At 41.2% G+C, this 27,823-nt stretch overlaps 1 protein-coding gene and 1 long non-coding RNA gene across 2 annotated transcripts in view; one reads left to right on the top strand and one right to left on the bottom strand.

Annotated features, from left to right (window-relative positions):
- meis1b (Meis homeobox 1 b) overlaps window positions 1–19,474 on the bottom strand; it is a 70,523-nt gene extending 51,049 nt beyond the window's left edge. The window contains exons 1-7 of the mRNA XM_076891483.1: window positions 18,756–19,474; window positions 16,820–17,040; window positions 15,597–15,738; window positions 15,232–15,282; window positions 14,615–14,665; window positions 13,327–13,470; window positions 4,284–4,395 (exon numbers count right to left, since the gene is read on the bottom strand). Of these exons, the coding sequence (XP_076747598.1) occupies window positions 4,284–4,395; window positions 13,327–13,470; window positions 14,615–14,665; window positions 15,232–15,282; window positions 15,597–15,738; window positions 16,820–17,040; window positions 18,756–18,767 (733 nt within the window). The 5' untranslated portion in view covers window positions 18,768–19,474. The remainder of the gene's footprint in view (window positions 1–4,283; window positions 4,396–13,326; window positions 13,471–14,614; window positions 14,666–15,231; window positions 15,283–15,596; window positions 15,739–16,819; window positions 17,041–18,755) is intronic.
- A 93-nt stretch (window positions 19,475–19,567) lies between these two features.
- On the top strand, window positions 19,568–27,618 carry LOC105940950 (uncharacterized). Its single transcript, XR_001167611.3, has 3 exons — window positions 19,568–19,774; window positions 21,336–21,629; window positions 24,353–27,618. It is a non-coding gene; the product is annotated as an uncharacterized LOC105940950 (long non-coding RNA).
- Window positions 27,619–27,823: the final 205 nt, after the last annotated feature.

The raw sequence follows: 27,823 nt of genomic DNA, 5'->3' as shown, positions 1-27,823 counted from the left end.
CTCAGAGAAGCCAAGGGGTGTCCTCACAAATTCACACAGGCAAAGAGGAGTATTTTATACTGGGAGAAAATGAGAAGGCCCGCTCATGTCCATGAGGGACACCCCTCCATCGCAGGCATATATGATCTGCTAGGTTTTCCTCTGCCCTTCGAGCATTATACTTTTCACAGAAAAGCAAGATCCAAGGCTGCAGAAAAGCTTCTCCAGAGGGCTTCTGGGTATTAAACAAAGGAGCCTGTTGGTAGGAACTAGCGAGCAAACAGCTGGGCTAATAGAGCGGGACTAATTAACTACAGGGTCGCTCTCCGACTCTACTTGTCGATGCTTGCTGGATGTTTACAAAGACATCCCAGAGAAAGGGAGGAGAAAAATAAGAGGCTTTCTTCTTTGTCTGCTCTTTAGGGAGAAAGGAGACACCCAGGACTGATTTTAATGACATATGTGAAGCAAATGTGATCCTCCCTCCATTTTTTTTTTAAACTGCCAATGGAATTTAGTGCTAAAAAATACCATCGGCATTGTGGTCAAAGCACAAACACCATAACTAAGAACGCAGCATGTGAGCATTGTCACCACACGCAAAAATAAAAAAGGGTTGTTTTTTTCACATTGTCACTGTGGCACTGAGAGCACTGCAAAACATCTGCTGGTTTAAGAGTTATTATTAACTAGCTTATTATTAAAAGTACATTATATAATTATCATTTAATTTGCTTTGTGAAAAATATTTTTCCCACAAATGAATTCAACAAGATTCACATGGTGAACACCAACTTTATATAATGCAAATCCCTTCTCATGAGTCTTACACTGTTGAATCTGGGAACGAGTACACTTCCGGATAGAGAGAAATTTTTATACCAGTGGCCAGTGAACCCTTAAGAAAAGAGGAAAGAGTGAAGCATGTGTTTGTCACAGGAATAGCCGCAGAAAAAAAGAGAGAGAGGAGAGTTCACTAGTTAAAGGCCCTCAAACTCAAACAGCATCGCTCTTTTGCTCCACTATAGGAGCAGGATTAAGAAGAGATGAACGTGGGGTAGACGATAAGAAGACCAGATACAAGGAATTATACAAAGATTGAGTGCTAAAGGAGGTATAGAAAGTGTGAGGACATGGACTGATGTACTTGAAAGAAATGGAGTAAAGGAGGTGAGTTGAAGGATAGATGAAATGAAAATGGAGGGAATGAGCAAAGAAGAGAAAGATGGCCATTAGCTGTGCAGCTCTACAGGCAGTGGGGAAGAAAGAGACATGAGAGAGAAAGGTCAGTGAGAAAGCAATCTGTAAAAGGTAGAAAGGAGGAAAAGGTAAAGGAAAGGGATCAGAAATAACAGAGAAACAAAGAAGTGATCAAAGAGAAAAGGAAGAAAAAAGGTTAAAGAAAGGTGCAAAAGGAAGTGGAAATAAAGTGAAAATTGAGAAATGGGGCAGATTGAATAAATGAGTGTAAAAATCTGAAAAATTGTATTATTCACGGAGAAAGAAATAGCAACAGAAGAAAAGATAAGCAAAAAGCATTGCAAAATGTAAAACACAGAGGGAAAACAGAGCTGTGAAAAATGTAAGAGGGAATGATGGGGAAGAATTAGAGCGCCAAAGGAACAAAGAGAGGTGAGAGAACGGGAAAGAAGAAGGATAAACAAAGGTGGTGTTTTAGAGCGAGTGGGAGGCAAGGAAGAAAAAAAGAGGGAGGAGAGAGAGAAAAACATAAGGATACACAAGGAGGGAGAGAGAAACCGACTGACAGTAAAATGAAAGAGAGACAGGAGAGTAGGTGGGAGACAAGGGAAAACTGGAGAAGAGAGGGAGGATGTTGAGATGAAAGAGAGAGGGGGGGTGAAGCTGTTGGGGAGAGAGAGTGAGTAAAGTGCCAAACAGATAAATAACCAGCTTACTGGGATTACCAAGTGACTGACACAGAATTTGCCAGAGCCAATATGACGTGGCACTGATAGCTCTTAACCCATATAAACCTGAAACTGGTCCAAGATGTCCTCCAGTATTTACTGTTGTCACTGCATTCTAATGCTCACCACTGTGTGTGTGCTACATACATGTGGACTTACATATACGGGCACATAGCAGGAGAGTTGTCAGCTTTGAAAAGACATTATTAGAGCTGGTTAAACGTTACCTGGATAAAAAATACAAATGAAGTAAAAATGCACAACATGTCCAAATGAATGCAGACATGTTATCGTCCCTACGAGTTCTCCAACTAAACAGTAGAACTTGATTGTGCCTCGAATCTCAAACAATTGATTATAAGTATTCCTGAAAGGACATATAGGAGTGCTTTCACTTCAAACAAGCAAAAACAAGACTGACAAGTTGTAACAAGGAAAAAAACAACAACAACTAAACACATTAAAAAGGCTGGCACAGTCATACTTAGCTATTGTGCAATTTTATATGTATTTATTCACATGGATGTGTGACATCACTCTGCTTTAAAAACTATATATCATAATAGCACTTTGCACCATCAACCTCTGGAGGTTTTTTCTGAGGAAAGAAGTTTCCATTCTTGAAATGCCAATGGGCTAAAACTAGAATCACATGCTGTAACAGCCTCCACTTTTTCCAAGAGCCTCTCCACCAAACCTTGATGGAGTTTTATACAGTTTGATGTGTCTTATTGCACCTCCTGGTTAAATAGAATAAATAAAATGCTAGCAATCATGTTTGACGGCCTCATACACATATACATGCATGATGTTTAGCTGCCATTGTGCAACACTTGGACAAATCAAAGCACATCATTCATTTTGCTGAAGCACATACACATTCTCACACACACAACACACCCTGCATTATACTCTGTAATTACTTTAATAACAAACAAAAATCTGCAACAGCCTGGAAAAGGAGTTGGGGAAACAGATATGAAGAGATAGAGGGTGATGCGAGAGAGTCGGAGAAGGTGGGCAGACATAAGGAGCGGGTCTATAATTGGAAAGATGTGAAAAATGAAGTGTCAGTTTGGTCAATAGAGGGCAAAGGTCACAGAAGCAGGAGCCCAAACTCTGCACAGAGCACACTCATTAGAGCGACCAATCAGATCTTGCCTGGTTGCCCCAGACCATTACTCATCACAGGCAGAGGAGTGCACACACATTTCCACAATATCTCTTTGTCTTCCCCCGTTTTACTGTAATTTCACTCTTATTGTATCAATTTGGTCTCCTCCTCCATATTATTTCAATTTTGTCTCAACTCGTGTCTGACCTCTCAGTCCTGAGCATTACTGAAGAGGGAGAGTCAAGCGCATACATATACAAGACAGAAAATGTGCCCGAATTAAAAAAAAATAAAAAAAGGAGAGACAACAAGACCAAGTGTGAGACAGACTGAGACAAAGAGAGACAGAGTATGTGTGTGTGTGTGTGTGTGTGTGTGTGTGTGTGTGTGTGTGTGTGTTGACTATATAAATGGCTGCTCGTTGGAGTGGAAGGCATGGCGGCGCTCTCTGCTCCCACCCAGGCTCTGCCTCCTGGCACTGGCAACCCTGCAAACTGCTCGCCTTGACATCGCCTTCAATAATATATGAAGTTGCTTTTTTGACTACAGTTTGTTTGCAGCGCCTTCCCACCGCCACCATTTTCCCACTGCTGCCTCTCTCTCACAGCCTCTTTAACACACTCAGAGGCACACACATATTTTCTGATTGCATGTAGATATCCAACTCTGGCAGATTTGTCCAGTGGAAGGGAGAGTATGTATTGGAAGTGTATGCACAATAACAATAAAAAAAATAGGATTAAATTATGATGTTTTACATGCAATATTCTTCCAGATTAGTTCAGAATAGAAGCGGCATGAATCCAAAGACTGTTGTAAATATAAGTAACCTCTAATAAAGGTCTCAAGCTTCACAGCATAAGTTATTTTAACAAGTTATTAATGTGGGGGATTTTACACTCTCTAAACACTTTCAAGTGCATGAATTCCCAAAGAGAGGAGCGTAAAGCAAAAACAAAAAAGTTGCTGCACTCAGGTAAAGACTATCTACCAAAATATGTCTACACTGTTTATGTGTTCCTATGCAAAATGAAAAGTCCCTACTAGATCCCAGAGGAGCTTTCACATACTTGACCGTGACCTCTGACCCCTCTGTGAGTTCTGTTGCAAAAACCAATCCCCTTTCCAAATACTCTGAATCAGCCTCTCTCACTTCGTCCTCACACATAATAAAGTTTTCTCTGACGGATGTCGTATAATATACTCTGCATCTTGGTCAACACACAAACGGTGCCCCTGTCCTCTGTCACATGATCTCTTACCTTGTTCGCTGCTGTTGTCACCACTGTGCGATGTGTGTCCCCCGCTGGATGGTCCCGGCGTGCCTCCAGAGCGCGTGGACGCCGTGTCATCGTGATCTCTGTTCCAGGACGTCTGAGAAAAGGAGAGACAAAATCGAAAGGTTAATCAGCTAATCGAATACTCAACTTTCACTGATTTAAAATTTCATTATCATCTTTTGAAAGCTCTGGTCTAGATGTAATGTCCATTACATTCAAGAGAGCCAGTCAAACTCAAATGAAATCAATCTCTGCCAACTCTCAGCCCAGTCATCCAGTGTGTGTGAGGCCCTGCAACAGTCTTATGGAATAAGAATTATTGGGGCTTGATAAAGAGAAAAGCTCAGACAAATAGAAAGTGAACATGTTGTATTAGTTCCCAGCTTTCTGAGGCATGCAATCTGCGGCTGCCTCCATTTGGCTCAAACCACTAGCAGATGAAAATACAAAACAGCTACAACTTAAGATAGGCTTCAGCAAGCGCCAGGGAGTGATGTCATCCGAGCAGAGTGGAGAAAGAGGGAGAGAGAGAGCGCGAGGTAAATAACTCAAAGTATTGCTACATAAGTATAATTCCTCCCTTTTGTCCAAAAGGGAAAGGGGGGAAAAATGGATGACCAGTCCCACTAATGTTGAATTAAACTTCATCTGAGGCAGCAGAGCCAAGACTGGGACATAATCAAATAAGCTAAAGTTTCCCACAGTTGAGCAAAAAAAAAAAAATAGAAACAAAAGTATTGCATGACAAACCAAACTAAGGCTGATTTTAAAGAAATGAAAAAGTCTAAGCAACGCAAAAGTATAAAAACGCATTCCTTTTTCTATAAGTTTTTTTTTTTAAATAGATAAACTTGACTGACAGCAGACTAAGATTCCTTTTACTCTTACTAGTTTGTGTCATCAAAACACAAGCAGCTGACTAGACAGAGAGACTCAGGAGACAGGGTTTTATTTATATATAGTTATTTGTGCGTGTGTCTTAGGCCAGATGAGTGTCAGCTGCACACTGGATGGTAGAGAGCTAATGGCCCAGAAAGAAGTAAAAACCGAAGTGTCACACACACACACACACACACACACACACACACACACACACACACACACACACACACACACACACACACACACACACACACACACACACACACACACACACAATATTGTCCACAGATGCAGGCAGACAAAAAATAGAGGAGTCAAGTTTTCTCCCATATATACAGGTCCGATGCTTACAAACAGACATATACTCTGCATACAGCCTGCAAAGAAAACACAGAAATCTCACCCTGCCCCATACAAAGCTGCTGCATACTATTGAAACTAAACCAGATGTTACTTCTTATCTCTGAGTGCCTCTGAAAAGCAACATTAGCGCTGAGGACAGGAGAGAAAGAGACTTCAGAATAGAAGGAAATGGAATCTAATGTGTTATCACACACAGTTTGCTATCACAAAAAACAACGCAACAAACAAAACACACGCAGACAAACACTTATCGAGCCTCCTCTACCGCCTGCATGAGCCTATCTTTGCTCGGTGAAATCAAATGAAGGAGATATCAAGGGGCAATGTGGTGTTTGCATCACGCTTTTAGGGCTTTGCGACGAAATGACTGATAGAAACCCACACGGAGGAAGCAAGGAAGGAGACGAGAGGAGCACACTGGGGAACAACTGGTTTCAATTGGGACACTACAATTGGCTCTGCCGCAGCAAGAGGGTTTCAAGTTGAGTTTAGCATTATAAAAAGGCAGACACTAATTCATGACTCAGGTTTGTTTTAAACAAAATATAGAAGGAATAGAATAACAGAAAAGAAAAGAAAAGTCAGCAAATTCAACACATTTGGGGTCTGTTAGAGCTCTTTTGATGTTCCTGGGCTATGAAATTATATTCCAGTGCTTACATGGACAATATAATTGTTGTTTTCCAAATTAGGCTTTGAGGCTTTGCAATAAAGAGGGGAGTCACTGCACAAAGGCATGACTAGGATGGCGACTGGTTAGATAAACGCTGATTTTAACAGGGATAAGATACCAAAAAGATCCCTTCTCCACCTCTTACAAATTCTTTTTTGCCGACCGTAGAACATTGAAAAATGAAACACCCGTGCATGACCAAGTTAACTCCAGAGAACATCAGAAGTGAGGTAATCCAGACCACATGCTCAGCGAGAAAAAACTTAACTCCGGCTTTTGCCATTTTTTTTCAAAAGTGAAGCATTTAAAATATGAGCAGAACTTGTTTATTCAGAGCGCAATGAAAAAGAATAGTACAGTACCCCAGGGATGTCGAACAGCAAGTATTAAAAACCCAAGAGCCTCAGCTTGCAAAAAGGATATTCCCCCCCCCCCCCCCCCCATGTTCTTTTTTTGTTAATTCTATAACAAATTCCATTTGAAAATATAATTAGAAAGTGGAGGCGGAAATGGCAAACTACTGCATTAGCTGTAATTGAACAAAAGAGCGCTTTGCCTGCTGGGAGGTGGCCACTGAGGCCCCACGGGAAACGGGGCGGGGCTGAGACAGGACCTGGTGGCATCTCCGCGGGGATGAGGAGTTTATTTATAATCGCAGGCCGCGCTTGGATGGAAAGGGCTTAGCACTGATCTAACACACAATTATTGCACACACGGCTGAAAACACACAACCAACAAACACTCGTAGCAGTGCGCACAGGTCATGCAGTGCATTTGCACACACACCCAGTCACAAGTAAATTTTTTTTGATCACTTGGTTTGTGTGCACACACACACACACACACACACACACTCACAAACACGCTTTTCATTTACCTTATACAAACACATCACATCGCTGCCATACCCACAGCCTCTATTTAACAAAAGCACACACCTTGACCGCAAGACACAGGGAAACAAAACAATACACACCCTGTGCCAGCAAGACTACGGCACACAATAAAGATCTTCACCTTCAAAATATGGGGTATGTAAATTTTCAAGATGAATAGATGCATAAATAGAAAGCTTGAGGTAGTGGAAAGAAGGAGAAACTTGTCCTTCTGCACACATAGCAGCACGCTTGATTTATTCTGTCCCTTAATGAGCCGCCATAGTCTCTCACTACCTCTCCGTTCCCCTCTCTTTAACTCTTCCCTTTACCCACCGTCTCCTGTGCAGGATGCACATTAATTCAATGCTTAATTGTTTAGTAAATTCAATTTTCCACATTCTATTCTGCCTATCTTTAGGTAAAGTTCTTAAATCGGTGCCGCCAAGCTGTGGGAACCCTGTTTTTGAGCCATGCATACCTTTTTTTTTCATTACCATTTTTCTTCCCTACACCACCCTAATTCGCCATGAAAAGATTTTCCTTGCTGGAAATTCTGATTCCACTATGATCGGTGAGGCATTCCAATCCAATGCATTCTCATTGTGCCGTGTCTTAGATGCAAGAGGGGCTTCCCTTTCTGGCTGTGCCAGGCCCCATATCATACAAGCACTCATGCAAGAAATGTTGCCTTGCCAATTCATTTGCAATAATAAAGAAAACGGTTAAGGTTGTTGTGCTTTGCCCCCCCACCTACGCTTCTCCCTTTCTTCACTCTGAAATATCTTTTGTGATGATATGGATATTTACTTTTCACTCTGTGCCAGTGAGCGTGCGGAAATAATCATATGTGCATACTTACAGGCACAGACATAAATATCCAAGTAACCCCCCACACATACACTCTTCACTGGTGGTACATCTGAATCAAAGATGACAGTTGAGCTACTCCATCCCCCAGAATTCTTTGGTGCATCTACTCTCTGTGGTAGTTTTCTTTAACACCATTTTTGACCTTTGCAACAGCACTGCTTTCTCAAGTTGAAACCGGCGAGAATGCCATGTGTTGCAGCAGCAAGATGGCATGCAATAACTCCAGACACATTCTGCCACTCAGCTGAATGCTGGTGGGAAAGCTGTAAGTGAAAGGGGCTGAAAGGCCAGCTATTGTAAACTCTTGTTTACTTTGCTTTTCACTGTAACTAGATAAAGCAGGACCTGCCTCTCTGATAACCTGCCAGGCAAGTGCTTGCCCGACTACTTCGGTTTTCTGTGCTCTCTCCACCCCTCTCCTCCCCTTGTTGCAATATTACTGCTTCCAAAATGAAAAGAGGGGCTGATAATGGTATGCGTGTGGAAAAAAAAAAAAGGGGGGGGGTGTAGAGAGAAAAGACCCCTCACTCCCTCCCATTCTGTTCAACACTCCCCCTTCCTCCCTAACTCTTCACAATAGACAAAGAAAGAAGAAATAACCTTATAATTGCTAAAGGGGGTGAGGGAGAAAACTGGATTTGGTCTCTTGAGTAAGTAAAGTATGCTACACTCAATAGCCGTCAGGTACTCTTCAAACGGCTTTTTAAAACCGGTGGGTTAACCTCATAGAGACAACCAAAGATAATTACATGTTTAAGATAATTACCAGAGCTTTCAAAGTCCATTTAGATGACACTCGTGGAAACTGACAAACTGATTTCCCTTCCTCTGTGGCCTCTTCTACTGCAGCTCTTACTATAGACTCCTTGGTTACCCTCTATGAGCTGAAATCCAAACAAAAACATTAGCTCAAGTGCTTTCCCCTCTCCACGCCATCGAACCCCAAACAAAGCAATGGAAAGGTGGGCATTATTAGTTAACGACACGTTTTGCTGTGGTTTCTTCGTTAGCCTAGCCTGACTTGGAGCCACTGCGCTGGGATGTTCTCGGTGGATTCCTTGGAGACGGGTTGTTTGTGATGGTGGCCATTGTCAGAGGCTTGCAGGGGGTTAAGGGGGAGAGGAACTTTCCATTAGCTAAGTACACATGTGTTAAGCCAGGTTATTGTTTACTTAGCCAAAGAAACCACAGCAGGCCTCAGGGACAGACATGGCCGCCCATCATAAGTAACAGCAGACACAAACCAAAAACTTTATTTGTAACTGGGAAATTCTGACTATCATAGTGTGTCTGTGACACAGTGAGGCCGCACTAAGCACTAGTTTTAAAAACAACTCATAAATCAACTTTAACAAAAAAAGGCCATAACACCAAAAAAAAAAAACATATGCACTTTAGATGTGTGAAAAAAATTATGAAGGCATGAGAGAGGCTCCTGACATTCTAGTTCTTTGAAGTTACTTCAGTCTTGAGTTGCTCAATCATAATCACCCCTACTTGTTATTCCACCACAATTATAAAGAGGCTAAGAAACACACAAGTCACGTGGTCACCTCTTTGTATCACTTGTTGAATCCCCAACAGCCGCCCTGCATTCACTACCGAATGGAAGAAAAGGGGGAGTTTAGGCAAAGGGGGAGTAGAGGAGAGAAGGGGTGAGTGGGGGTCAAACCTCTCTTCTATTCAACTACAAAAGCTGCTATTACCAACAATCACTACAATGATTCAAAAGTTTGTATTAAGAACAGCAGTGTGCCACTGTAGGAGAGAGAGGGGGATGAAAAAAACAGAGCGAGTGTGTGCGCCTGTTAAGTCGGGTGAAACTCGATCCATACTTCAACGAGAAGCGGATAGATTAGCGATAGCGGTGTACTGATTAGGAAAATAGTGGCTGACCCTGGCAGTCATGGTTTCCATTGAGCTAGGAGTGGGGAGGGAGCAGGGGTCACTCTTTGACCGCCAGAGTTACCTAAACCAACACTGCTGGGTCTCACTGACCTGGAAACCCGTACTTGTATGGCATAACAGTGCCAATTGTTGGGAAAAAGATACCGCGATAGCGCTATCAGGAGCAAATTCTTACACAGTGACCACAACACAAAGCTCAAACAAGCCGGGTTTGTTTAGAAAAGATTGTGCAGGTTAGAAGCACAACAGCAACGGGTCCCTAATGTATACTGTAGATGTTATTTCAGATTGCAGCCAATTTCACCTTATTTTCACATTATTTCAACTTCTCAGGAAAAGACTCAGCATTCATAATCAAAGAAAAAGTCAGGCAGTAAATATTTTTAAAAGGAAATTTCAATTATTTCCAGTCCCACTTCAGCCTGCATAGCTCAATCAAGTAGAGGAGCTCTTGAGATTTGTAGTGAGTCCTCATCACTATTAGTACTGTTGTCCTCTACAGCAGAAAGCCTGGGCCCTCAGAGTTCATTAGCAAATTGCTACACCCCTCCCCATACGCTCTGTGCAATTAAAGGCAAATGTGTAAATGACGTACAGCAGCGCAGAAATACCTCCCCACTTCTTTAGACTGAGGTGAATGTGTGTGCCAGGCAAATAGGGACACAATCAGCAGAGTAACTCTTGCCATATTTTCACAGCAAGAAGAAGATTGAGACAGACGCGGCAATATTCGCGATCACATTAAAGGCCTGCACGAAATTAACTTCTTGTGTTTTTTATGTCTGCATACTGATTAGCTCAAAGTAGATCTAATGGGGCAAAAACATTCAGCTCAAAGGGAGGAAATCAACGTGAATGTGGTGGAAAGCTCTCCAGAGACCAGCAAGGAAAGAGTTAAGAAAGTCCAACTGGTGCTAACCAGTCACTCCACTCACATAGCACCTGAGGGGGGTGCTGCATTTATCAAGCCAGTCTGAACACACACACACACACGCGTGCGCACACAGCAGCACACGCACAAATACACACATATATATATACACGCACAGAGCGTGTGCCTGCGCACACACACCCACACCGAAAGACACACACAAACATAGGAGGGTATGCCCAAACTGGCTGGGCTGCATTCACAAGCCAGTGCAGAGCCTCTGACTTTTTCACCTCTCAGCTATGCTCTGCTTTCTTTTGAAAGAGGCGCTCGGTGTCCTTTCATATTTCCTCACATAGGCAGGAAAACAAAAAAAGGAAAAAAAAAATGTAAAGACATGTAAAGAATATTCAGAAAAATCACTGTTATGACGCAAGGGTACATAATGCAGCAAGAAAGTCAGCGTTGTTGAATTGTTGAGTTTAATAAATTCAAAGTAGTTTTTTCCTCTGACATTTTTTTCCTCTGCTACAGTCGCCTCACTGGAATAAATTGGTTTATGAATAAATGAGCCTGCTTTCTCCATCTTGTTAACATTGTTCTTTTGTGCAAATTCTCAGCATTTTTTTCCAGTCCACTTCAACTTTATGCCCGAGGGCATATATTAAAAATACATATGGAAAGAGATAATGCACACACAATGCAAATCCGTTAAGGATGTCACCACCTAACAACTGCAGATAAGATGCCACACAAAAATAGCCCATAAAAAATTTTAAAAAATATATATTCTGCCACAAGTAAGTCATGAAGTGCAGTGCCATTGGATTGACAATGTAAGTATTCAGCGGTGAGAGGCATGCACCCTCTGCCTGTTTGGATATGCTCATTTACACACAGACTGCTCTTGTGGACAGTCTCCACATTAGGCCATCCTACCAGAACATCAGCCCATCCCTCAGTATTACAAATCTGTCAAAAAAGTTTGCTCTGTGTTTTAATACAAACTGTGCCTGTAGGTCATTTTTTACGATTCTTTCAGTGTAAACATAAGCTTGTATGGTTTTGGCCTGAATTGGCTATATGTAGGCAACCGTCATTATATTAAAATAGGCCACGTCTTCATCTTACAGTCAATTAAAGATCTGCATCAGTGCCGCAAGCACAACATCATTTTCTTCATATACCTAGAATCCCAAGGGTTTTAACACACTATTTCAATATCTATATACCATAAGGCTTCATTCCATGTTCTGACCTATCTATAAAAAATTTGACAACTGAATCCCTGAGAGAATACAACAGGCTGTTTAAAGAGACACTTAAAAGCACAAGTGGTGTCTGTGTTATTTAATTCTGTTCCTGGATTAAATGAAGTATTATCTTCTGGGTGATCTTTCTCATTTCCATAATCAGACATAAGGGCCAGGGATGGAGTAGTGCATGCGCAGCAGAGTGAGGCTCTTCCCAGTTGGGCCCCAATCGGCTCCCAGTCCTCCCATTCAGCACAGAACATAAAAGCCGCTGGCTGTCTCTCTCTTCTGAGACCAGCCACTCAACCATATGGAAGTCCGCGGATTTAAATTATTTAGCCTAATCGCTTCATTACTTTTTATGTCGGACTATCCAACTAATCCCTTTAATTTGGACACTTGATTCCCCCTCCCCCGCGCTGTCTATAGGTTATTGCCGCCACACTCCGAAGTAATTTCTTAAAACTCTGGTATAACTTAGCGAAACGTGCATGCAGCCCGCTTTCCTGCATACAGGGCGTGAGCTATTAATGGCCGCAAGTCCAGATTTGCATAGTTATAATGATCGGTTGCTGTTATCATTATTTAACGGCAGTGTAAGGACCATTAGGGTCATGCCTGTGCGCACACTACAATGTCCCCGGAGTGCAAACAGTCAGTGAAGCACATAATGAAGGCTGTGGTTATCTCTGATATCTGCACAAAAGGAAACACTTCTTAATCTACCTTTAATGCCCCCTGCTTCTATAGCTTTCGAAAATAAACCGTCTTATTGGCGCTGAATCTGTGCGCTCTGAGCGAAACAAAAGAGGGGGAGAGGAGGGGTCTCGATAAGCAGTGTGCACTCATGTCTAAGGAAAAATACTGACAAGACGCGAAATGAACCGTGAACTCTAGCTACAGTGGAGAAACCAAGGCATCTAAACCACAGTGTGCAGCCCATGCTGCTGCTGCTCTCTTCTGGGCTGCAAAACAGAGAGGAGCTGATAAGGCTTTAGGTTCAAAAAGAGAAAGAGAGAAGAGCGGGAGAAATGGAGAGAGGAACTAAATTAAAATCGACATGGAACAGGTCAAGTTTATGGCGATGCTTTTTCAAGCTAATCTTCCCAGGTCGGTTCCGGGTTCAAGTCTTAATGGGCCAATAATAGCAACATTATTCCGATTTTTCTTTTCTTTTTTCATTCCGAAGGATGGAATGGAAACCGTCTTTAATCATATGCAAATAGCAGCGCAGCACAGTAGTGACCCAGAATAGCTAAATGGCCAGCAGGGAGAACGCGCGCGTGCGCACACACACGCACACACACGCGCAGATGGAGAGATGTACCTGATCAAGGGCCACCGATCTCGTGATTTCCTCGCTGTCTGATTTGGAACCGCCCTCCCTGTCGTCTATGACCAAGTCGATGGGCATCTTGCCTTTCAAGCAGCTGATGTACCGGTGACAGAAATTATCACACAGCTCGTGCACCTAAAGGGAGAAAGAAGGCAGAGGTGTTACACACTCACCCAAACTACACGACAGTGCCATGCGCAACCACGACACCGATTCGAAGCGCAAAAGTGCCCCGAAGACTTTTTGTGCATTTTGACACAGCTAAAAATTACATTTGTGAATCTGTATTTAAACGTTATAGACGTATATATAAACTTTCTTTTAAACTTATGTTTACGGGTTTATATTAACTTATTGTTAATTTTCTTTCGTCTGTAAAAACTGAAAGATCACTTTGGATTCAGGGTAAGGTTCCCGCGCCTTTTGTGGCAGTGGACTGTCCTGCATGGAATAGTCAACTTCATTTTTTTTCTCCTCTCAAAATAGAGATATCGTCGAAAATTGACAGTGACAAGAGGGCTCTGAGGCTACAACGCACTCAACACCCGTGTTAAATTCATCATCAGTGCCCTGGGTTGTGGCCATTAGAGGAGGGTGACCCGCTTGACTGACATTTAAGGTAAACTGTTTAATTTCATCAACTTATTATATTATCACTGCCAATGTGACGCATCCGACTGCTTGAGAAACAAACAGAAAAAGGATAAACGCATGCGCAAAAAATGCTACTTCAAACTTTATTTAGGCTACTGAGTTTATATGTACAGAATATATAGCTTTCCGTAGAGAAGCAAGATCTGTAGGGAAAGAAGTGCATGCACGGAGATAAGTTTAAAAACGAAAACTTTTTAACAGTTTTGATTATGTTTGAGAATGTCAACGTTTAGGCTAAAGTTGGCTTTAGAGGCTATCGCAGTCCATCTGAAACGAAGACAAATCAGAGTTTTACACCCACTACTGCCTCTATCCACAGATGGTTGCCTGGGGCCTTTTGCCCTCCACAAAGAATCATTTTTTTTAAACCCGCAAAATTCGCCTATATGTTTCACCTTGCACGCAATTTCTGCCAGCATTAAACTTCATTAAAACATGGGAGAGACTGGGCACAGAGATATCTGTTCCAGTTGTAACAGCTTGCGTCGTGATTAAACGCGGAAGAGAAATGGCCCCATGATTGATTTTGACGCTAATTATAACCGACTAGCAAAAATACATTTATGCAAATACAGCCCATAGGTCTGAAGTGGCACAGTGGACAGAAATGGCGAGAGAATATTACCTTCTCCAGCTCCAGAAGATGAAATCGTAAAACTTGAATGGCTTGAATCATCTGAAAAATTAAAATAACAATAAAAAATGAGCTGTTCACATCTCTTGATATTAAACAGACGCGTTTTTCTCAATACAAGTAACTGTAGATGAGGAAAATATTCATGTGAATGGATTTTATGTGGAACTGATATTAAACTTGGATGTTATTGCAATATGGAGAGCAGGCGTACAGTACAGACTGAAGCTGCAATAAGCCTCAGAGTCAGAGATCTATTAGTCACCAACTAGTCGAGGGGAAGCGTTACTCTAACATTACATTTAAAGTATCAAACTGAACAAAGTGGAAAGACTGAATAGAATAAGTTTCCAGGCAGGGTTCAAAGGTGTGTGACAGCTGTCTGACAGCAGCCCTTCATCTGCAGATACAACCGGGGGCCATCATGATATCAAACAGCCCAAAAAAAAGGGATATCAGCTGCAATCCTGCTTTAACTTTTCAGCACCACGTGGCTGCCTGACACAGATGAAAAGCCCGCCACATCCAAACAACAGCTGACATATTCAAAAATGCAGTACGAAAATGCAGAAAATGTCATTTGTGCAATAATAAAATATAGAGCTTACCAGATTATCCAATTCTGGATTCGATGAAAATAAAGGTTTTTCTGCCCGAATCTAAAACCCAAAACATTTCTTTATAAAATATATGAATAGAAAACGTCACACTGATATTTTTAACATATAATGTAATATTAAATTCACATACACGCATTAAACGGAACACTAGTTACTTCTTCGCAAAGACAGTGCACAATATGAAATTAGAACATTGTAAAAATCGCGTTAATTTGAATGGTAGATGTCTCTTTAATTCATTTCAGTGCAGAATTAAGTGTAAGCACAAAAGCCAGAATTGCACATTTCGGACTGTCAGGTGAGAGCTCACGCTGCTCGAGCATGCAGATTAAGAAGAGTCAAAGTTTCCTGACCTGTTTTGCAAACACTGCTATGTCTTCATTGAAAGATTCCGATGAACAAACGTCTCCTCCCGCCACCCCGGGCTCTCTGGGGGTGCAAGTCGCTAATTCACATTTCTCAAAAATCAGTGCAAGCAAGGGGAACAGGGGGTGCCTGGGAACACACACAATAGCAAATGTCACCAGAGAGAACAGCGCCGGGGTCAAGACTACTCCAGGCTAGATTTAGCCAGCCATGGTACTCTTCAACAACTCACCCATGGGGACTGCTGCTGCAGCCCATGCTATTATATTATGCAGAGGCTCGGAGAAAGGCTTCAAACAGCGGACAGACTTTTGTGATTAAATCTAGGCGCGCCTAATAGCATAAAAGCTTTAGAGTCTGTCAAACAATTTCTTGCACAGGTCTCCGTTTGCATCACAGGCGTGTGTTTGTTTGGCAAAGAAAAAGAAAGAAAAAAAACTCGACGGTTAAATGTGCACACATTTATTATTTATTGCTCAAGTCCTTAGAATAAATATGTGCAGCCTGGTAATGCGGAGGTGAACGCGCTACCTGAAGTTGTGCCACTGTGGCAAAAGGTGGTAAAACTGCAACTGGCCTGAAAACGCTCTTCTTAGATTTTAATAAACTCACGTAAATTAATAAATGATTTTCTTTGAACAGTTTTTTTTAATTTGCTGAAGCTTTGCAAATTAATACAATTAATTCAAAATGTTAAAAAGCAGAATCTATTTTTATTTGCACTTTTTTTACTTATAATAAACGGCAGAGCTTTAAATGGAATATAAGCGGGAAAACTTGGGGGTGGAAAAGGCTCTGCGTATAGGTGAGCTTGTTTCAGAAATATTCAAGTCAAAAAATAATTGGAACAACGGGAGATTGGCGAGTCTTCCAAGTACAAAAGATATTGCTATATCTTTCACCCAATAGAAACACGCAACAGACATGACTGGACTGAAAAGTACAACACTCCAAATTATGCCAAAAAATAAAAGAGCAGGAGAAGCCCGCTTAGCCTCTCTCCTCCCCAGCGCCTCTGCATCAGTTTGGGTTCCAGTGTGTCTTAAACTCTTCACCGGGACAGATTGCTGTCCCTGGCATCGAGCCTGTGTTTTCTTTTGTACGAGGCTGATTTTGCACCCACTTGCCCACCCCAGCTGGCCCCTCCAGGCCTGGATACACGCCTGCCCGACAGAGTGAGTTTCCCCACGGAACGAAGGCGTGCACCTACCCGTATATAGCGTCTTTATCTCTCTTGAGAGCGTCGTTAACGGAGGAGCCCATACTAGGAGGCATGGTGTTGGTGTGGGCGGTGTGCGGGTACTGGTGAGTGTGCATCTGGGGACCGTGGTTGAGGTGAACCGCCTGCATGGACCGGGCGCCGTGCGGGTCTCCGTACATGGTGGTCGGGATGCCCACACCGTCCATCCCGTAGTGGGGCAAGTCTTCGTACTGCACACAACAAACACCCGGGTCAACAGTGAATATAGACGTACAAGACTATATTAGACTGATTAAAACTTTAGTGTAAAAACAGCGAAGTGTAAAAGTGAGTAGCAGGCGAAGTAACACTTGTAGTGTTGTTGTTTTTTCTTCTAAGAAAAAGTTCGGTCAAACTGAAGAAATAATTTAATTAATTTTACAAAATTAAGAACGTGTTTTTAAAAAAAATCCAAAATTTTCAGGTACACATACGCTTAGCTGCCCTTTTAAAAATAAATGTTCTTAAAAATTGAGGAGGGGAGAAAAACAAACAAATGTAAAGCAAAAGAGAGACAAATTCACGTCTGTGTTTTTGATTTTATAATCAGAGAAAGTTTTAAAGACTTGAGTCTAAAACTGAGTTGTCTCCAGTAAGAAAACTGCACTGATAATTCTGAAGTGCAAGCTAGTTTTTGTTCTCGTCTCATTCCCAGTGACCCTTGAAGCCCGGAGGAAAAACACATATGAATTATTCAATATGTTCGAAATTACTGGGAGTACAAAAACTGTAGCAACACGGCTCGGTTATTATTATCGCCATTAACCAGGCGGTTGTTGGGCTTTAACACCATAAACCCGGAGTCCTGTGTTGTCACAGTGTACAACAACAAAAGTCTTAAAGTTGTTAATTGCGGCGTTTCTCATTTTAAAGGCTCGTAACTGTGCAGCATGTTCTTACTTATCAAGCACGCTATGATTAGTGCAAACAAAACTAAACAACACAAGTCGCGTGCTGTTTTTCATGTTGTTAACCGAAGGTGAATATTCAAACTTTTTTCATGCGTCGCTTTTGAGTGAATTTACCACCCAGCCTTTACGTTTTGGTTTGTAACTACTCAGAAATGTTGCTTCTGGTCTGAGAAAGGTCAAATTAAGCAACTTATTTGAGGTTTGCTTTTTCATATACAAGAAAATATGCTTGAAATATTAATGACGTTCTTTTAGACGTGACAAACAAGTGCCGGTGGAAGAGTAAAATGCATTATCACTTAAGGCTGAGCATGTCGAGCCTAAAGGCAAAGAGGTGCAAACCCCAGCGTGGTGTAGCCCCAGTGCCAAATTCTGCAGCTAAATGTGTCCAGTGTCCCTAACATCCCCGCTTTTACGCTGTTTATTATCCGTGTGAAGATTCAGCTGCTGCTCTAAAGAAAAGAAGTCCCTGGATTGTGCGAATCAGAGCGTTTGTCATCACCTCGTTATTAGGGAAAAAGTGCCTTACTTGCTCGAGGCTTATTTTTTGCATATTTAAACACATTCTACGACGTGCCGTCGATTGACGAACAACCGACGGAATTTTTATTTTGATCGTAAATACTCGATAAGTAAGCTTGATGGAGCAGTCAACAGAGAAAAGTAGAGATTTGTTTTGCCTCCATGCCCTCCCCCATTTTGCTTCCAGTAACTGGCCTGTCATAACTAATCTAAAAAACACAGCCAATGTGAGATATGATCACGCTCCCAGTGTCTCTCACTGGGCCGGTTTGTGGGACAAACGAGAGCGACCGTGCGTAATACCGGGCCAAAAACACGCCAAACATGAAACCGTCCCTCCGTGTGTCAGAAAGACGACAGAAACTTTCGCCGCGAATGTGTGTCCGTGTGTCATTAAGCCACGTTACAGCGCAGCATAGCATTCAAGCGCAGCAGACTTGGAGAAACTTTTTAGGGGGGATTGCCCTACGTACCCGTTGCGCCATAACCCTCCTCACTCCCTGATCGTCCTTTCACTTTAGGTAAATCCCCTCTGCGGCCAGGGTGGAGACGAAATAAAGAAAGAAAATCCAAATAAATGAGAAGATGTTTCAGCCAAAATCCCGTTTGCCTTTTCTTTTTTTCCACGGAACGATGAAGCCAGCTCCCGCTTTCTGTGCAAGTTTAGCCCAGGCGCGGCAAATAGGTCCTCGGCTATCCTCGGGGCAGCAGCACCGGGCTCCTTTTCCAAAACCAGGATGAAAATAAAAAAGCCCCTCAAACAAAACTGGCGACTCTCATGGCTTTTTGCCACTCCGCCTGTCAGTCAAAACGCGAGGGCTTGTCAAAAGTACCGGATGAATGATGGTCCGACGTGCGTCTCCACGGGATCGGCACCACCTAAATGTTAATGGTCACAATCACAGTTAAAAAATGAAGCAGCTCTCCCCTCGTTTTCTTTGATCACTCTCGGCTCCCGGCTTGATTTTCTTATGCAAAAGCGTCTAGAGGAGATCAAGAGGAGGTGGGGTGATAATTCTGGCTTAGGCTTTCTTAAAGGAGCCACGATCGATGCTGTGCGCGTGTATGCGTCTGCATGTGTGTGAGTGCGTGTGTATGCGTGAGCCGCCTGCCCGTTTGTGTACAATGGATGTGTGTGTTGAGCTGAGGAGGAGCGGAGGATCTGGACCAGACTGCCGAAACCCGGAAGTAGTGGTGGCCATAACAGGTCGCGTCTCTTACACAACGCACCGGGCTGCAGCAAGTCGTGCGGAGAGGAGGGGGGGTGGGAGGACCCTGTGAGCCCAGCCAGCCAGCCGCACTGCGAGCTGGAACAACACTAAACACAGAATATTCATCTATGACTTCGACTTCATGTCTCATCCTCACAAACTGACTTTATTCTGCAGTCTGGAAAACACGTGAATTCGGGACTGACACGTCCACTTCTCTTCTTATAGTTTGTAAACGAGTTACTGAACCAACTTTCTACTCTGAAGTGAGCTGTTCTCAGGTACGTTATTAAGAGCCTGTAAGTTAATAATATTTTTATAATGAAAGAAAATGAGCTGTAGAATAAAATAAGTCGAGCTCATCCCAGTAATGTTGCAGTCAACCGAAGCCTCTGAGAGGCTGTCATCATTCTTTATGCATGAAATCCACTGCAGCCAAACATCCAGTTTTGCAGGTTTTCGGCCTTGCAGCTCGACTTCTGTGCAGTCGATTTGCTTCCCGTGTTTGATTTTATAACTGAAAGACTAGAAGCAAACAACATATAAAAACCTTGGAGAAATTGTCCAGTCTAAATAGAAAGAACAACAAAGCAACTTTAAACACGTCATTTGGAACATTTATACTTATTTTAAAAGTTGGTTGCTTTTCAAACGAAAGCAGCTTAATTACTCCGGATGTTGATGAGAGTCGTCATGAGAAAAGGGGATACTGAAATAAGTATATAAAACATTAAAGTCGTCGTCAAAGCATCTTTTATGTCTAAATAACAGTAAACGTTATCCACTTTTCTCCCCCACAGTAGTGCCGAATGGGTCGCTCCAGTCAGCCCGGGCTGTCCAATGGCAGGGAGGCAAAGAGATGGGAGCCCCCTATTGGCTCCCCACATGATCGATCCCGAGCTGATTGATCGGTTTTAGGCCACATTGGCGAGGAGGTGCAAAACAAAACGTCGGCCGCGGATACATAACACACACTTTACGCTTCTGTCAGCTTATACAGTGCGCAATTTAGCCAAAACTCAAAATATCTGACCAAGACACCCCCTTTCCTCTCTACCTTTCCATTTACCCCCCTACCAAACACACAAATTTTCACATCTCCAACTTAATTACGTCCCTCTAAACGCACTTACACTTTCACTTAACTTTCCCTAACCAAACAGAACTACTCCTAAGATATGATAATGTCTCTCCTCTCGGAATCCTTATTAATTTAACTTTTGTCTTTTTTATAATGAAGCGTTCACTTGAGTTTCACGATTTGCCGTACAGAGATTATAAAAGTTTGGTCAAATATTTATGAGCTTTAATATATGAAAGGGAACTTGGATTCTTGAGGAATTTCAGAAAAGTAATGATACCACTGAATAATGTCTGGGTATAAATTAACCAAATTGTTTGAATTTTCTATTTTATCTTATTATATATGATTCCTCACCGGGAGGAGAAGAACTACAAATCTTATTTAATTTAGCTGATATTTTTTAATTAAAAATGAACTTTGATTACCTATTTCTACATAAATATTAATGAGATATTCCGTGGCATATGAAGAAATATAATAAAAACGGATTAAGGTGGACATGATTAGTTTTAAGAGATAAGCTATTAGTTTTTTCCCCCTGAAGTTACAAAAGGATATTTGCAGATTTTGTCACTCTTTGTCACATGACGATGACCGACACAACTTTTTCATTTATTTTTCAGCCCATCACACGTGAATGGAGAGTGTCTAAAAGATCCATTTTATCTCCTGATTATGCTCATGAGGCGTTAAGGTGTTGCTGGTCTGTGACAGCCTGCTTTAAGTTTTTTCACCCCTCTTCTTTTTTCCCCGTGCAGTGCGTCCAGTCATCGATCATCTGCCCCGATGCCAGAAACGGTGTCATAATACGATAATGCGGCTTCACACATTCAGCGGTGATTCCTGTGGTAAAACCCGAGCGTTAGGATCCGATGGGACAGTTTTACAGGCATGAAATGACTATCAAAGGCTCCCGCAGTCTGGCCGCTGAGGCTTCGAGGCACGGACACAGGGAAGCCAGAAGGCACGGACCTTTACGCACAGAACACGGGATCAAATAATAAACTGTGCTGACTTGTTTTCGTCCACTTTGCTGATTTATTTATTTAATGGTGAGTATAAGTTCTCATTTTCGCATTTTCTTCTTCATTTTACGGCAAAGCAAATAATTAGTTGTAAGAATGCCACATGAATATTCACGTTCAGTTATTACTAATTAAAGAGGATGTTGCGGTTAAAATCAGCTTTCAGCTAAATTTATATTTATTGGAATACAAAAGATTATAATGCAGCTCACCTACACTGAATTTTCGCGAGTCATTGGGAAGAAGTAAGGTTAAATCAACATGAAAGGGGGTCACATTAGCACTTGTTCACTTAAAAAAAACTATAGCATTATAAAGCAATTAAGCTACGACAATTAGCATCCATAAAAGCAAACTGGAGCTCCACTTTCTCTCTCGGAGCTGTTCCTTCGTTAGGGTCAGCGCATTTTGGTATCCTGAAAGAGAGCAGGGGGGCAAATACCGTCACTTCTGTTTAATCCGCTTTGCGATGACGATAATGCTTTGAGTCGTTTCAATAAAATCAGCAGGTATTACTTTCAAACCACTGAATGCAAATTGACAGCATGTTTGACTGCGGAAACAAATGAAAGCGTTGTTAGACGGCCTCTGCGTCTTGACTCGTGCAGAGTGAACACAAAGAGAAACTGCACACCTTATGCACTACAAACACACGCTATACTTAATTCGGTTAAAACTCAAAATGCAGAGAAGGAGTATCCAAAGTGTTTATTCCAAACTATGTCAAGTTAATCGCGATTATTTTTCGCTTTTTATGTAAATATGTAAAGAGAGAAAAATGACTAATTTGAATCTTAGCCTAATAAATAACAAACTAAACCCCTCCAGGTCAGAGATATGAATCATCGCTTGGCTCTTGGTGATCCCTTGTATCACTGCTTGTCTGTAGCTGTTTGAAAAAACAAGGAGCAACTGGCAGCATGCGGAGTCAAACTGAGGTCAAACTTTTTGCAGCTCCGCAGCTTTGCGCCTAAACATGTTGGGATCTGCAAAAAGGCCATTGAGCCTCTCTGCTTTGTGTCACTGCTTCAGAACACAGACAGACCTGCTGCAAAGTTTTCACAGTTTATCTAATTTTATGCAACTACTAGTTTATTAACGCCTGTCAGAAAACCCAACAGGATACATTAGGGCGCAATTAGGTTCTGTGAGCTCCAGTTAGAAACTATTCAGTCAGAAAAGGGCACTCATTTTTTTATACAAGTAAATCATTTATTTTGCTTATATCTGATTAAAACGTTAGTGCAACAAGAAATAATATGATGTAACATGCAGGTATGACTCATTATAAAAAGGCTAATTTATTATACACACATTATCTAGCATCGTTTATAAAATACTGATCATATATGAAAGTGCAGCATTTGTTTTTATATGGTCTACAGTTCGTTTTAATCATTGTAAGCGTGTTTGGGCTGTGATTTATGTGAAAGCTTGGTGCTTTTCTTTCTAGAGTGACACTAATATGTTTGCAGTATAATTAAGGTGCCCAAACATCTTGGTAAATACTTTGGCTTAGGTAATGATATAAGCTTGACTTTGGTATGATCACAGTATTTAAACGATTCGCAATATTAATTTCATGAAATCAGCTCAGGGAGTATTCACTCCTGCTGGATCCTGCGCTTTGGCCCAAATGTTAATCTCAGCTGCTCTCGCCTCTCACACACATTAATGCTTAATCATTTGCGCCTTCTACCGGAGTTGTTGGAAATTACATGTGATGCAGAAGGACGGGAAGATTCCTGACCAGATCATTCAAATAACATACTAAAGTCGCGCAGCGTAAAGGCTCTATTAAATTTCACGCGTTCTTCTGTTGCACTGTGAGCATTTTATGGTCCAAACGTTGGACTAAAGGCAGAATAAAATTGTTTGACTCTATAAAGAAGTGACTTGTCATATTTCTTGTCATTATTTATGTGAATAACTTAATATGTTAATAAAATATATAACGGTGTGAGAAGGATTTTGGTGCGTTGTCACTGATTATAGAGTGGTTGTTTTATTTTAAGGTGGATTAGAAATGTTGATATTACATGAACCAGATCTGCTCATTTATTGTCAAAGTGTCACAGGTAACATTTTAAGAGAAACACTTTTCAAATAAAGTCTTAAACATAACAAATCAACACTTTCAGTATTCAAACCTTAGATAAAATGTTGTGCAGAAATCACTCAGCTGTGTTTTTTAATAAACCGTCTACATCAAGATGTTACTAGGTGTAAGATTCTAATTTTCAAAATGTAGAAAGATATTCAAAGCTTCATCAAATTTCAACACTAAGGGAACTGCTACTGCTTTCTCTATGAATTGCGTTGATGGCAATGCATAATTAATATTAGCATGTGGATTAATGATAAACAACTGCAAATGACTGATCAAGAACTGACACAACAGCACCTTGGATCTCACACTCAAACTGCATAACACTTATGGATACATAATGTGATAAACAGCTGTTTTCCTATACAGTGAGAAGTGTGTGAAAATAGATGCACTGTTACATATGGCATATAAACCTCTAAACATGTGCGTTCAAGTGCGCAAACACAGAGAGAACAGGTTCCTGTAATGCTGCCCGTCAATTTTCACATTGTGCCATTGGTCACCAGGTCAGCAGCTCCACTTTTACTCTGAAGGGCTGCGGAATCTGAATTAACACCACAGGCAGATAGAGAGCTCACCGCTCTATCACACACAGACACACCTCCTTAACTCTCTCCCTCTTTCTGTCTTTCCCTCTCAGCGTCTCTCTCAACCAGCCCTTCCAGCAGCATTTGTCACCGGCACTATTATTTCAGGTGTGCTAATGGTGTCGCAGACACTTTTGCAGAGAGAGGAAGAGACATGATGAAGTGAAAAAGGAGGACAGGAGAAACTGAAGAACAGGAGGAAAAGAGTATCATCGGCATCATCATCATCACTTGAACTCCCCACTCCCTGTAACCCAAAAAAAAAAAAAAATCCAGGGATGAATGATCTGAAAGGTGATCCATTCAGGGTTGGAGGGGTAAGGGTGGCTGCGGGTGGATGGGTGAGGATGAGCGGGGGCTTTTCTCACACCTCCCAGGGAGACTGTGAATTGATCAGCACCTAAGAGAGGGAGAAAGAGAGGGAGGGAGGGAAAGTGAGAAGAAAGGAGAGCGGCAAAGCAGAGAAATGAAGGATGACGATGAGAAGAGGGCGAGTGGAAAAAGCTGGGTGTTGGAGCTAAGCTATAAAACCAGGAGGGGGGGAAACAGAGTGATAGGAAGGGAGGAGTGAGGCAAGGCTGCAGAAGAGGTGTGAAGACTCATCTTTTTCTGGATGGGTGTGAGTTTAGGCCGGAGCAGAGAGAGGCCTGGGAGCACAGCATAGCCTAGTGGTAATAAACCAGGAAACCCCAGTAGAGAAACAGACAACATCAGCTATAAGGAAGCTATAAAGTGTTTTTAAAATCAAAATATAGTCTTCAGTCTGAGCTTGATATCTTTAAAGCTGATTGCTAGCTAGTTTACTCTTATATGGAAATCGGTTAAAAGGGACCGTTTCAGAAATTTTAGAAGTCATGTTTGTTTTTGTACATTTTATGAGATATTTAATTCATATAATACACATATCAAGGGAAATTCCAGTCCCCTTGACATATTTTGTTTTAAATTGTATAAAACAGTATTGTGTCCATAGCATAAAATGCAGTGTACGGTAAAGGAAACAGTTGGGTAATCAATTTAATCTAAATAGGGTTCAGTATTGAACAGCATTACAGCAAATATACAGATGTTTTTCTCAGGCTTTGCAGCCAAATTGTACTTTTTAAAAATCTTTTCTTGTACAGCCGTTCCTCCAGATGATAGCCAGTTTCTTGCCACAGTGGCTGCTAGAATAGAAAAACCCTAACCACGGCCAGTGTTGGCTTGTGGCTGTTCTTTATCTCCCAGGCAGCAGTAAACACATGGTCACTACAAAATGCAGCTGTAACATTCACCACAAAACCACTGTGAAGTACTCATATCGTATGTCAATGAAGGTGATAAAAGCTGCAGCTTTCCACTTACCTCTTTGACATGGCCACCCAGTTAATAGCAAACCAATTCATTTCTTAACAAAGTGTTTTGCAAAGTGTTTCAGAATTAATTCTGAGAGATCCCTTTACTTTGTTTTATTGCAATTGCAAAATAAAAAATACGGCAATATAAAACTTTTCATATATAATGTAAAAATGTGAAATCAGAACAATACTTAAACCAACATCACATAAATATGAATAAATCTTGAATTTTATTTTGTCATCCTTTACATTTTAAAGCATTTGATGTTTTCCTTATCACAGTTTAATTAAGATAAAACATGGAGAGACATATGCAACAACTAGATACAACATCAATTTACAGTAGGCTGTATATAAATATCAAGTTTGTTTTTTAAAAAAGTGTGGATTTCATTAGACTGTGATGCCTTCAGGTTCTGGCGTAACACCTTTCCAACAGTGAAAAAAGTTTATGCCCCACGCAACATAATTGTTAACTTTAGTTAAATATAGATACATTGTAATTTCCTTACAAAAGTTCTATTCATTCAACTGTGTTTTACTCCATAACTCCCCCAGGTCATCAATAGTACCCTGCAGTGGCCCTTTGCCCCCAAAAGAGGGCCCACCCCACAGTTTGAGAGCCACTAGCTTACAAGACATATTGTCAATATGCCAATGATCGTTATGACTTGGACTTCAAAATAATTTCACATTTGTTAGGAAAATGTTGAGATGAAATGTAGAGCAAATATTTGGCATAACAGGTCAGACGTGTGCACTCCAGTTCAGCAGCAGGGCACTCGTTCATCCCTGCAGCAGCGAATCAGATTACTAAACATACTGATTGACTGCAGCGGTTTCTAGTGAACCTACTGCCATCTCTTCTAAACAAAGTTATCTCTACTGAAGTTCAAGAGGAGGTCAGCGGTCAGCTCTCATCTAAGATCCTTTGTATACTGTATGACCCTAAGGATCCTAATAAAGAAGCTTTCAAAGCATAAATTCATCTCATAACAACAAATGTCAGCGATATGGTGAAAGCTTGCTCTACTGTGCACTAACTGTGGCTTCATAGTAAATGGAGGCAATTTAAAAAGAGAAAATCCACCAAGGTTTTTCAAAGAATGAGACAAACTTGTTTTCTGGGAAAAGTTTTTCTAAACCCACATGAAAACTGTCAAAGAATCAAGGTAGCGTGATTTGTTGTAAATGCCTTCCACTAAGCTTTTGTTAATTATCACATGTGTCATAACCATCAAAAGACAACAACAGATGACTTGGCACACGCTAATGTTTGACATTTCTATCTTTGTACCCTTTGTTCCGTCACTCTCTTTTTCCTCATTTGTTTATGACACATTATACCACACCTGCCTCCAATAATTACTCTTCCCTCGCACTTTTCTTGCTTTGTCCTTGAGTTTCTAAATGCAGACAGAACCTGTGAATTACGAAGCCTCCGTTCTAAAAAGCCTCATATAGCATCACCTCTCGGGTGAGAATTAATCATTAATCTTTACTGTGCAATGTTTGGTTTTCTTTAAAACTATTTTTTATGACAGTTAAACTGTTCCCAGGAATGTAATGGGTTACAGTGATTTCTACTGAAACACTTATCTGCAAGTGTCCATTGACACTTATATGCTAATATAAAGACTCATTTGCACTCACTGCAGCTCATTTTTCCTGTACTTTTATTTACTATTAGTGATCACATATGGGTACAAAAGAAGACACATTAGACAAGATAAATATCTATAGCTGTGTACAGACATATTTTAGTGTAGTTTAAGTGTCAATCTCTGAACTCGAGTTTGCAAAAGCATCTTGGTTTTATAACTTCTATGGAAATGTACATGAGTACCATGTGGATACATTGGTTAAACAAATGAAAAAAGAAATGTGGTTTCTCCTCAGCAAACTCAAATAAAAAAATCTTCTGAAGTTACGGCTGGGAATACATGTTTTAGTCACTGAACATTTATGTCTGTTTTCTCTGACATGCATAATTTTAAAATACCACAACTCCTACATTTTAAAATGTTTTGAAATCAGTTTGAGCCTAAAAAAACAAAACAAAAAAAAAGCTGTGATCGAGTTTTCATTCAGCAGAAGAAATTTCATTTCGGATGACCCATTTTCAAATAAACATAACTAAAATGGAAAACAGATTCTAAATATTTCTGTCATTTAACAACAAAGACA

This window comes from Maylandia zebra, linkage group LG13 (genome assembly GCF_041146795.1).
Source record: "Maylandia zebra isolate NMK-2024a linkage group LG13, Mzebra_GT3a, whole genome shotgun sequence".
Classification (NCBI taxonomy): domain Eukaryota; kingdom Metazoa; phylum Chordata; class Actinopteri; order Cichliformes; family Cichlidae; genus Maylandia; species Maylandia zebra.
The sequence above is the reverse complement of the archived record's forward strand: the minus strand, read 5'-3'. Positions and strand labels throughout refer to the sequence as shown.